This window comes from Polyodon spathula, chromosome 3, assembly GCF_017654505.1.
Source record: "Polyodon spathula isolate WHYD16114869_AA chromosome 3, ASM1765450v1, whole genome shotgun sequence".
NCBI lineage: Eukaryota > Metazoa > Chordata > Actinopteri > Acipenseriformes > Polyodontidae > Polyodon > Polyodon spathula.
This window is the reverse complement of record NC_054536.1, coordinates 34383443-34396463: the sequence shown is the minus strand read 5'-3', so window position 1 is coordinate 34396463 and position 13021 is coordinate 34383443. Positions and strand designations below refer to the sequence as shown.

Sequence of the window (13021 nt, the reverse complement as noted above, 5' to 3'; positions counted from 1 at the left end):
CAAAGAAAATGTACAAAATGAAACTGGTTGCATAAGTATTCAGCCCGTTAAGTGAGTACTTGGTGGAAGCACCTTTTGCAGCAATTACTGCTATGTGTCTTTTTGGATATGTCTGTACTAGCTTTTCACAGTAGATTGGTGAAATTTTTGCCCATTCTTCACAGGAAAATTGCTCCAGTTCTGATAAGTTTGTTGGGGATCGTCGATGGACTGCAATCTTTAAGTCTTGCCATAAATTTTAGATTGGATTCCAGTCAGGACTTTGACTTGGCCATTCAAGAACATGAATTCTCTTCTTGTTCAACCACTCCAGTGCGGCTGTGGCTTTGTGCTTTGGGTCATTGTCCTGCTGAAATGTGAATTTCCTCCCCAGTTTCAGAGTCTTGGTTGACTCAAACAGGTTTCCCTCAAGGATTTGCCTGTACTTTGCACCATCCACTCTTCCCTCTATTCTTACAAGCCTCCCAGTCCCTGCTGAAGAGAAGCATCCTCATAACATGGTGCTGCCATCACTATGCTTGACAGTTGGGATGGTGTTGACTGGGTGATGTGCAGTGTTGGGCTTGCTTCAGACATAAGGCTTGGAATTTAGACCGAAAAGTTAAATTTTTGTCTTGTCTGACCGCAAAAACTTTTTTCACATGTCTGCAGTGTCATCTACGTGCTTTTTTGCAAACTCCATACATGCTTTAAGATGAGGCTTTTTGAGTAATGGCTTCTTTCTTGCCACCTGTCCATACAGGCCAGCTTTGTGTAGGGACCAGCTTACTGTTGATGTGTGAACACTGACTCCCATCTCAGACACAGAACTTTGCAGATCTTTCAAGGTCATTGTTTGCTTCAGAGTGACATCCCAAACCAGTTTCCTGCCTGCCTGGCTGCTCAGTTTGGGAGAGCAACCTGATCTGGGTAGTGTCTGGTTGGTGTGATGCGTCTTCCACTTTTTAATGATGGACTTCACTGTGCTGAGAGGGATAATCAGCGACTTTTTAAAATTTTCTTGTACCCTTCTCCTGCTCTGTGCCTCTCTACCAGGCTCGGTTTCTTCGGCCAGTTTCCTGTGACAGAACACTTACTGGTGACCGCATTGTTAATTTTCCTAACAATGCTTAGTTTATCATATGAAAAATAAAGGAAATACAGACATATTCACTTAAGTTTTCATGTATTTCTGTAATAAAACCAGACTGTTTCTTCTAATTTTAAAACACACAACGGCCCCACACAAATTCCTAAAACTTTCTATAGTAAACTGGAGAAAAACATTTGGTGTTTTGGAAGATTTAAAAAAAAAAAAATTGCTCTGACAGCAGGTCAAACATAATAGGTTAGTCAATCATATAACTTAATATAATACATGAGCTAAAGTTCATTACTAACATATTTATGTAAGTTGAATTAAAACCTACTTTGCAATCACATGCTGCACAATTCCCAGCTAAATCATACAAAATGAAAGCAATTTCCAATACTATTTATCCTAAAATAATATGTAAAACTGTAATGTTCCAGGTAGGTTGTGAAGGCTTTACTTTGTTCCACTGAATTAATTATAAAGCAGAGGATGTCACGAAGCCTTCTCTCATTGCTCAACTAATAAGGCACTAAAACTAAGCAAATAGGCTGAGATTTGTGACGCATGCCAAAGTGCTAGCTCATCGCAGTCTGGTCGCAGGCCAAGGAAAAAACGTTTCAAGGACAATTGCTTAGTTTGCAAAATGGCATTGGAATGATAGGTGACTGTTCTAGTCAAAAGTTTTGTGGAGTGATGAAACCAAAAAAAAAAATGTGGTCACACTGATAGTTGTTACATTTTGGAGAAAGTTTGCTGAGGCGTATAAAGAAAAGAACACCATACCTACTGTCAAGCACGGAGGTGGTAATATCCCTATGTAGGGCTGTTTTTCCTCTAATGGCACTGGGAATTTAGTTCCAGTACACGTAAAGTGGATTCCTTAGTATACCAAAAGATATTGGCCAATCATCTGAAATCCTCCACTACAAAACTTGGTTTAAAGTGCAACTGGACATTCCAGGGTGATAACGATCCAAAGCACACGTGAAAATCTACTTCAGAATGGTTAAAGAAGAATAAAATCAAGGTTCTGGGATGGACTAGTCGAAGTCCCGATCTAAATCTGATTGAGAGTCTTTGGTATGAGTTGAAGAAGTGACAAGAGAAACCCTCGGGAATTTGAACAAACTGGAACAATTTTGCATTGAAGAATGGTCAAAAAACAAGAATCATGTTTCAAATGTAACACCGCGCATCAGCGACCCCTGTGGTCTGGCCGGATGTCTGCGGACTGGTCTGTAAGCTGCCCAGGGCTATGTTGTCCTCCAACATTGTAGCTCTGGGTGGCTGCATGGTGAGTCTGCGGTGTGTAAAGAAGCAGGGGGCTGATGGCACATGCTTTGGAGGACAGTGTGGGTTCGTCTTCAGTCCCTCCCAAGTCAGTGCAGGGGTGGTAGATGTGGGATAAGCCTAAAAATAATTAGATATTACTAAATTGGGGATAAAATAATAAACGTAATTGGCGACCACTAATTTATTTATTTATTTATTTATTTTTTAAAAAACAGGAGAGATGTTATTTTAGAAAAAACATTGGAAAGCAAACTGATCACGCGAAACCAATTAGAATTTTTAAAAGTTGAACTCCCCATAACACCGGTATTTTACACCTTACCAAAAATACATAAGAATCCTTTACAAACCTCCAGGACGACCTTCAGTTTCAGGTAACGGCTTAATTTCTGAACTGCTAAGCCAGTTTGTAGACTGTTTTATTTAGGATATTGTAAGAGATTTACCTTTTTGTATTTAGCAGATAGCTGAGATGTGATTTTAGAGTGTTTTCCCAACACATAGTTCCTCCTAACTCTCTTCTATGTTTTTTTTTGAGGTGGAAAGTCTATATACCAATATACCACATGAGGGAGGATTGAATGCACTTTTTTATTTTGAGATTCATTAAAGACACCTGCAGAATATGTTATTGTGGAAAAAGTACATTGATGACATTTTTTTGTAATATGAACTGGCTCTGAGACTGATTTTGTATTTGTTTAGAGATTATAGAAATGCTACATACTCTACTTTAAAAATCACTATGGAACTTAGTCATACTGAGATACATTTTCTTGATTTGTTAATTTCAAAAAATGTTGATGGTAAATTTGACATGATCTTTCATAAACACACGGCTAGAAACACAGTTCTGCATGCAAATAGTGACCATCCTAAACATAGCAATGTTTGTAGTCTGTAACAATGAGTCCCATTATGAAATTCAAGATAAAGACACGCAGAACCGTTTTGGATCCAGAGGTTACAAAAGAAACACAATTAAAATGGCATACAAAAACATTACAACGCAGTGCACTTCCAGAAACCACAGAAATGAATAAATCTAGTGATGACAGAATTACTTTTGTTAGTGAACATAACCATATAAGAGAACAATTTTAAAGCATTGGAAAATATTGGAATGATTATCCACAATTATACGCTTGATTACTTCTTTAAAATATAGTAAAAGATGCAGTAGTCTTTTCAATGTACAAACCAGCAGCACCAAATGAAAATTGGCTAATGATTACATGGGAATTACCGCTGTGGGAGATGCATTCGTTGCTCCAATACATGCAATACACAATTCTTTAACCATCCACATTTGGGTCAAAAGTTTGTGATTTCATTAATTGTAATTCAACTCATGTCATATAAATGTTTAAATGGCCTTGCGGGCTAGTGTATATAGGACAAACACAATTAAATTTGAAAATACAGATAGCAGAACATAAAGCTGCAATTAGAAATAACAATATGGATTATGCCATCGTGAGACATTACAAAACCACAAATCATGGCTCTGCTTCATGTTTAAAGTTTGCAGCGAGTGAAAAGGTAATGCAATTAAACAATTGTTAAGAAAATCATTTAGGATTTTTACTACGGAACCTTACGGACTAAATGAAATGCTGGATTTGAGCCAGTATCTCTGAATAAGTCGATTGTACCCTATTTGCTGAAGTAGAAGTTTGTATTCTAGTTTTCCAGTTTTAATTAGAAGTAGATTAACCATAATGTTGTTTTCAATATGTCAGTTATACAGTGTGGATAATTATGTAGTGCCAAATAACTTAAATTAACAGTTACATTATTTAATTGATCATGCATTTTTAAGTGGTTACAGCTGAAAGTCTCAATTTAAGAACTAGACATGTCTGTAAATTACTAAATGACTTAATTATAATTGAATTATCTAATTGACTTAGTATGTGCATATAAGTGACAACAGCTGTAATTGAAATTATTGTGAACCTGACAAGGCCCTGTTGTGTTGAAACGTGTGGTTCTACTAATAAAATGAAGAAAATATTTTTTAAAAGACTACAGTAAATCTTGTCCTGATTTTGAGTTTGCAACCAATTGGTCTTTTGGGCTTCAATCTGTAAATCCAAGGTTGGTGGATCGATTTGAGATGTGAGCGTAAGCCCAAACAATCTTTTGTTTCACAGTTTTCTAATAACCATGATATAAAAAAAAAAAAAAAAAAAAATATATATAATATATATATATATATATATATATATATATATATATATATCATGTGCAAATATTGCCTGAGATTTCAGATCTCTCACTTGAAGTGAGTAGAACAAACTGTGCAGTACAGTGAAATTAATTGAATAAATTGTTAGCACTTCTCGTTTTAGATCTGACAATACAGGCTCGGAGTCCGATTTACGCTTTACTGTTAAGCTACAATCCTTTTTTTTTTTTTTTTTTTTGTTCAATAGACTTCAGCTTTAAAGGTTAATGTGTGTTTTATGAACATTTAAAATGACATTACGATGGACTTAAGCAGCACCCTTTTTTCAGGCAAACCCTTTACTTGGTATTTCACCATTTAACACTAGAACCACCTGGGTTATACTCGTACCTAAAATCGCTGCTGGCAGTTATTATGATGGTTACATTTTTAACATCAATATTAAAATGAAAGACAAACTATTGGATACAACTCAAAAGTTATTCAAGCACATCATGTCAAACATCTGCACAGCAGAAACACTATGTAAATGAACAATTAAACATAAGAGTTATTTTCTAACTTGTCACAGAAAGCACAACTTAAAAAAATGAAAAACTGTAATAAAATAAACATTTCAAAAGAAACTAGTGTGTAAACAGATATGTGTACATACAAAACTGTTAAAACAAAAGTCGTTTTTAATTTAAAACGAGAGTGTGTTTTCCGTTGCGTATGCTCGTCACTCGGTGCGGCACAGAATCCAGGTTGAGCTGCTGCAGCAATGTTTCTGCCGGATTGCTATGGCTAGCTTCAAGATGAAATCTCTCCTGATATTTTTCCCTTGTGCATTCCTTGTACAAAACGAAGGAACTGATGGCTGCTAAGTCCAGTAGAGTTTAAAAAAAAAAAAAGGATTATGCAATAGCCACATTATAAAACTGTGCACCGTGGTTCAGCCTCTAGTTTAAAATTTATTGGATTAGAAAAAAATGTAGTTCCTGTAAGAGGAGGTACAATTATAAACCTATTGTTAAAAAGGGAATCATACTGGATTTTCACATTGATTTTTCATTTATATGATTAGATAAGCACACTTTGCTTTATAATCAATGTTTTTAATTATTCAGTGTGCATGAGTGACTATTTCTTGTACTGGAAGTTTGTTGTATTTTGTAATAGGTGGATCGCTATTTATGTATACAGTTTTTTAAAGCTTGTGTAATTGAATCTACTAATTGAATAATCATTTAATTAAGAAAGATGATACATATAAATGGGGGTTGTTTCTAAATAGCAAACACTATCCATCTGACAAAGACACGAGTGTGTAGAAACGTGTTGTGGTGTACAGCTATGTGTGTGCTGATTTTTTTAACAATAACATGAAATAAGTTTTAATAAGTAATTTGTAGTGGTCCTGTTCTTAAATTATATGATAAGTGCAACCAAGACATCTCTACAAGGTCTACCATCAAGCTATTAGACTTTGCCAACAGGATTAAAAGTATTTGAGTCTTTGAGACATCAATTCAGTATATATAATGATGTCCAAAATGTACATTTAATTTGTAATAAGTTCACAGTAAACAATGCTTTTCTGCAATGCTGTTTTGACATGGTATTTACCATTCAACCTTAGAAACATGGCAAACCAAAGGGGAACATTAAGGAGTCTTTATGAACTTTGCCAGAATTTTTACATGAGCACAGCATTTATAATGTTAAAAAAAAAACACAAAACAACACAGAGAACACAACTTTGGTGTCCTTGTAGCTAGTTACGGCCATGTTTCTTAATCTACTCAAATATTTTACAGTAGTTGAATTGTGATCTCCACATTGGATTAAACCTTTGTCCATCTGCTCAGACAAGCCTCGTGCAGGTTTTGCATTTGATCTCAATACCATCAAATGTTGTGAATATTTATGTAATTTTAAACAGGATACACCAAGCTATAAATGTAAATAAATCACATAGATTTAAAGTAGAGTAAGTGACTTAACAGAACAGGGATATGAGGAATGAGCTTAAGGAGTCACCAGTCTGCTGTTCAGTCTGTTTGACTTCTCAGTATTTTTTTCAGTATTTCACTGAAGAACACTTCCAATGCACACCAGAGCAATTAATAAATAAATGTGTTGGTTTAAATGAACTAATGTACACAACAGGCAAAGCAAAAGTACAATCTTAGTTCTGTATGCAGGCCTTTTTTTCTCCCCCAGTTTGGGTCAGGTGTGCATTGGTCCTAAACTCGTTTTGTTATTAAAAGCACTATGTCGTGTATGTATGTAGTGTAAATTTATATTTATTGCATTACAACGTATTCACCATAATGCCGCCCTGTAACATTTCAGCAACGGTTGCTGGACTAAAATGTTTTTTTAAATCTTAAGTTGCAGAAATACTACCAGACCTAAAGACAAGAGTTCAGATAAGTCAATAATATTTATATTTTTATCCTAAAGAGTATTGCTGTAATTTTTCAGAACATCATGCACACCCTTTTACAAATGTAGGGTGAATTTCTGTAGGTCAAATACATGCTGTGTATTATATACAAGGTGTGCAGTAGTATACTATGTGCTTTTTTGACAGGCTAATATGCAAGAGGTGTACTTCGGAGAAGTGTAAGTTATACAATGGATGTGTCCCAAGGCTGCTCAGTCATGCATGTTACACACAGAGTGCGTCCCAGGATAAGTTAAGCCAACCCCTCCCTCCATTAATTTTTCCTCTTAGCCCAGGACAAAATCACAGCAAATGTTTCTTAAGGGCCGCTAATGTTTAATATGCATACATATATTCACTTATGTAATTTGACAGTTTGAAAATATTTGCGACCTGAAATAATGTGAGAAGTAGTACTGCTGTGAAAGGAAAGCACAGATGAACAAATGTTGCAAGTTACATTGTTATTTTCTTCGTTCTGAGATGTTGTGAAATATTCGATACACCTTTCAGTTGCCCCTTTGCCAAGGACTTTGGAAATACAATGAAATTCTATATAACTTCGCTGATTCTCTATTGGGACTTCCGTCACGTTACATTAACAGGGTTATAGGATAAAAAAAAAGAGCTCAGGAGAAGTTCCCTATAAAATACATAATGTAACCTTATCTAATGGGTATTTATCTCCTAAAGACCCAGACCCTGAATAATATGTCAAAGCTGCTCATCGGAGCCTGTGACGCAGTCGTGCCCGCCCACAAGGGCATATAAGGACTACATGCATAGATCTCGTCATCGTTTTTCCCTTCAGTGGAACCTGATGGGAGAGCCATAGAAAGATGAGTACTTGTTACTTTTATCTGCTTATTATTGCTAATTGTGCAGTACACTATTAAGGGGGTAATTATTAACATTGTTATTAGTTTGTCTAATCGCACGGAACTTTACACACAGCCTGGTGGTTGTTACATCCCCTCAGCGGCCTTGTGCCACCCCTTCCCAGGGATCAAGCAACTTTACTCGGCAGACTTGTGCTTTCCTCACAGGCTGCTTAGCTCTGGCTTAGTTAAAATATAAAGTGTTTTTGAAACAATATTATTTTTTTGAAACGTAATGGTATTGTTACTGTTTCTGTGAGTTTCTTTCTCTTGGTTATTCTGTTTTTTCACCAAAATAAGAGTGCAGCTGCCGGGCTCAGCAGTTCTGCGTTGAGCGAGATACGCACTTCGGTTGACCACTGCTTGCAGTCTGTTCCACAGTATCTCATTGCCGTCTTGGTGCCTGCTTGCAGCTCTATCACAAAGGCTGTTAGGGGTCTAACAAACAGGCTTCCCTCAGTATTGTATGCATACTTACTGTGTGGTTTAGCCAGAAGCTTATGCAGGTTCCCTGTATACTGCTTCCTGCGGTAATGCGAACAGAGTAAACCAGTAAATGTCACCGACACGCTCTGCTGAGGGAACGAGGTTACCACACCGGTGCAAGTGACCGAACCGGTAACGAACGGACTGGTTACCATCACAGTACCGCGCTGGTTCACGTACAGTACCAAGCAACTGCTAAGGCACCATACCAGTACCGAACCGACTGGTACTGTTCCAGTTCAAATCTCATTACTGTACCAAACTGGCGCTAGACACTGAACTGGTACTGAACTGACCTGGCAGTTTTACAGTACTGTACACTGTGTTGCTGCTTGCATCATACTTAGGTTTTATCCTGCTGATATGTGCAAGGACAATCTGCCAGTGAAGGATAAGCATGGTAGGTGCTCTTCCTGCCTGGGTCCGGAGCATGCAAAAGAGGCACTCACTAACTGGAGTTCCTGTGAGTTCTGTGCTACTTTCTCGAAGGGCATGCTGGAGAAACATGGGTCTCACAGCTCCACAGAACGCTCTGTGTCAGTTCCCACCAGGGCAGCGTTCCCCACCACCCTGTGTTACAGAGGTGGCTGCAAAAGTTTTTGTACAGCATAAATCACTGCCAAATAGTGGATTACAAGTTCACTATCTTTTACTATCCATTGGTGTTCATTTTTAGAAATAAATACAGTGAGCAATATCTGTCGGCTGTAATTATAAAACAGTTTAAATGCATGCCTTGTTTCAGTAGTATAAATTAGACTACATGCACTACTGTACACTATCTATGTGTTGTTTTTATTATGGGAATCTGCATCGGCTGATCTGTGCACCCCTATTAATTTAACCTTCTTATATAAGTGCTGATTCCGATATGCTACTGATATATCAGTACACCCCTAATATGGCATGTCTCTCTCTCTCTCTCTCTCTCTCTCTCTCTCTCTCTCTCTCTCTCTCTCTCTCTCTCTCTCTCTCTCTCTCTCTCTCTCTCTCTCTATCTATATATATATATATATATATATATATATATATAATATATATATATATATATATATATATATAGAGATATATATATTAATCTCCTACGACTTATGTACAACAACAGCGTGTACCAAAAATGCTGAATAATTGTTTGTCGCACATGGTTTTTTCTTCGCCTTAGAAGGACTCCCAGAAAACCATGAGTGGTTCTTGTAGGAGGATCCCCTAAGGCAAATAAAAACCATGTACTTGTTAGTAAGTTAACAAACATTCAAAAAATATATATATATATATATATATATATATATATATATATATATATATATATATATATATATATATATATAAATAAAATGTGCACATTTTTTATATTAAATCAGTTAATTCAGGGATTTCTTTACATGGCGTATATTTCCTTTAATTTTCAAAGGACTGCTTTGACACAGATTAATTTCAAAACCTTTTTATGGTGGCACCCATGGGTTATTTCTTAGAGGCCCTGCACTAGAAAAACAAAGGAATTAGTTAATCCTTTTATTCCACTGGGATAAACAACAAACCAAGCCCACAGTTCAGACTCTCTCTAGTTACTCTGAAAGCAGGACCCCTGTTTATTATCGTGCAAACACACACTGGAGTTGAATAATGCAAATGGTTTAACAGTAACAGGATTCCCTTTGAAAGGGTTGTGAGCAGTAAATGCCTGATAGTACCAAATCTAATTTGCAGGACTGCAGAGGCTCTGCTGTTCACTTGGCCTTTTTATTCATTATTTGACCTTTGGCATTTGACCTAAGTCACCTGTTTTAAAATAAATACAAATAAAATGCAATTCTGTCAGATCACCTTCCAGTACTGTACATAGACTGTGTGTACTTAGAATGCAAATGCTGTTACTGTGGTCAGAAAACTTTTTATTTTTTTTCTTAAGTAGCAAAGGAGATAAAGTATTGAAACTTTGGAAGAGGTAGACTGTATAGTAAAGAATACATTTACCTTTCTGTGACCTTAGAGTAAACCCCACACCATGCAAAAACAACGTATTGGCTTACATTTCCACCCAGTGTTCAAGGCATTATCTGAAGTGAACTGTGACCCTGAGCTTGTGACCTTCAGTCTGCCCAGAGCTACCAAATCCAATCTCGTTGCCTGACCGTCTTCCTTTTATCTGTTTCCTGTCATTACATTACTAATTGCAACTAAGATTTCCAATAAGTAAATAAATAAATAATAATGCACCTTTTCACTAAATTGGTAAAAAAAAAAAAAAAATTAATTAATGAATAACAAAAATAGCATAATACATGTACTAATAAAATCTTTCTTTAGTTTTTATTAGACTGTAAGCTAAATTGTATTTCCTAGAAGACCAGATTTGTTACTATTTATGATAATGGTACTGAACTTTGACCAAATTCGCACTCCCCTAAATGTTTCAAATAATCTCAGGGTAAATACTTTGTTTATTTAGCTGTTCTGGATCCTGGTCGATACACTCAGCTTGCCATGCAGTTCTTGTTTACCATGCATGTAATTTCACTGCAGGACTACTTTTTATTATTCATTTTTTTATAATTATTTTTATTGTATATTGTTTATTAGTCTGAATTGAATCACTGATATGCAACTGTGCACTTCTGGCTGACAACTGTGCACTGTTCTAAACAAAAAACACCATGGCAACAGCAGTTGAGTACCCAGCTTCCTAGAATGCATGCAAAAAAACAAATTTGTGAGTAGCTAAGATCAATAGCTCAGTTGCTTTAAGGCATTCTCTTTTTAAGGTTTTACATTTTAAAGCCCATTTTGTTTGTTATAGTGGCTCACTCAGTTTCCTCAGGCTTCAGCCTGTAAGTCTATTTTTCTACTTGACTTTCTCGGGCGGGGGAATCCTGTTCTTTGGACATTCCACACACTCAAAAGTGACTTTAAGAGCTTACGATCAGAGATTTTTCATTTTTGTTGGCCATACTAACAGACTTTGCCCAACTCCTGTATTATGTGCAGAATATACAGGCGGTTTCTCCCAAGATATGTGGCAACCACACATGGTGAAACAGCATGCTTCTGGGCTCTCATATTTTCTTATTAAAAAGGCAAAATGCTAGTTAAAAAAAGGGGGGTTTGGATTTCTGCATCAACCTGAACTAAGCTGTCATTATGTTACTAATTTATTAAACTGCAGAATCTCCTTTTAATACTGTAACAATGTTGCTTTTGTTTTTTTTTTTACACTATGTTCCCATTAACTACAAAGGCATCTAGTTTGAAGTACCTGAAGTCTGAATCTCCAAATTGAGAGTACATAGAGCTGCACCACATTGTTTCTGTTATTCTGTTTAATAACCATAGCTTTTGTACAGTTTTGGATTATACTACAAAATAAAATGTAATTTCTTAGCCATTAAGACCAGTTGTTTATCTTGTGTTTCAGCTGAGTATTGAGAAGGCTCAAGCTATAGCCGAACAGGTTGAGATCAAGGCCAAGGTTGTGCAAACCGAGGTGAAAGCTGTCACTTTGAGACATAAGAAGGCCCTGGAGGAACGAGAATGTGAGCTTCTCTGGAAGGTAAGAGCAATGAGGAACGTGGATTCATTTCGGATTAAGAATTGCTTAAGATTCTGGACACATATGCAGGCAAACGTGTAGGCACAGTTTATTTCCCCCTGCCATGCTGCTTAAAGTGCACAGATACCGAGCAGGGTTTACTACTGCAAAATGTTTAAATTTGTTTATTTTCCCCTCATTTGTACCTCCTAAATTTCTGTATAGCCCATTTTATGCCGATGAATTACATATCACTTCACTGGCATTCAATAATAATAATTATAAAAAAAAAATCTGTCAATTATAGCCTATATAAATTGTTCTTTCTCTGGCACGCAAATAGTTTGTTGCGGAATAAAAGTTCTAAGGGTTAATAAGTGATAAACAATTCTGTAATCATTTGCCTAGCCTGTGTCATTGAAATGCAAGCTGTCTATTTAAACACCTTGGCAGTGTCTACTTCATAGGTGTACTGTGGTCCATTACAAATGCAAACATGAAATTGTATGTTCACGCCAGAAAAAAAAAAAAAAAAAAAAAAAAATTAATGAAACACAATGCCTGCAATCACTTGATCTTGCCTATTCGAATATATGAGAAACATGTATTCAAAATGGAAGATAAATATATGTACATTTTGGTAGTTGGATGCAGTTGTAAACACACTGTACAATGGTAATTGACACTCAGGAGGCAGGAGGGGCTGATTTGTGATTTTCTTCTAATAATCCTGTCTGTTATATAAACACCAAGCCTCCAAAATACTGGAAATATCATTAAAATCTTGTTTGTTGTAATGCATGCATATATAACTTCATATAAACCACCGTGCAGAGCCCCAATGGATAGTGTTACTATGGGGGGGGGTGTACCATGGTCCTTATTAAATTGTTCTTTGATTTATTGTTTCTGTACCCAGATGTGTGTGTGCATAGACTGACTCTTAAGGCCAGACTGTTATGGCTTTATACACAGTTTACATTAGTTCCTAAATGTGATCTTTTGATGTTTGTGGCTGCCTTGTTACAGTGAAAAACAATTCAGAATATGTTTGTAAAAAGAAAAGAAAAATAATTAAGACATATTCATCATGTCACTCTATTTCTAACTGAAACCAGTTTTCAAAGGTGTCTGTTAA

At 36.3% G+C, this 13021-nt stretch overlaps 1 protein-coding gene across 1 annotated transcript in view; it reads left to right on the top strand.

Annotated features, from left to right (window-relative positions):
* trim71 (tripartite motif containing 71, E3 ubiquitin protein ligase) overlaps nucleotides 1-13021 on the top strand; it is a 45056-nt gene that overhangs the window by 28548 nt on the left and 3487 nt on the right. The window contains exon 3 of the mRNA XM_041245118.1: nucleotides 11770-11904. Coding sequence (XP_041101052.1) covers nucleotides 11770-11904 — 135 coding nt within the window. The remainder of the gene's footprint in view (nucleotides 1-11769; nucleotides 11905-13021) is intronic.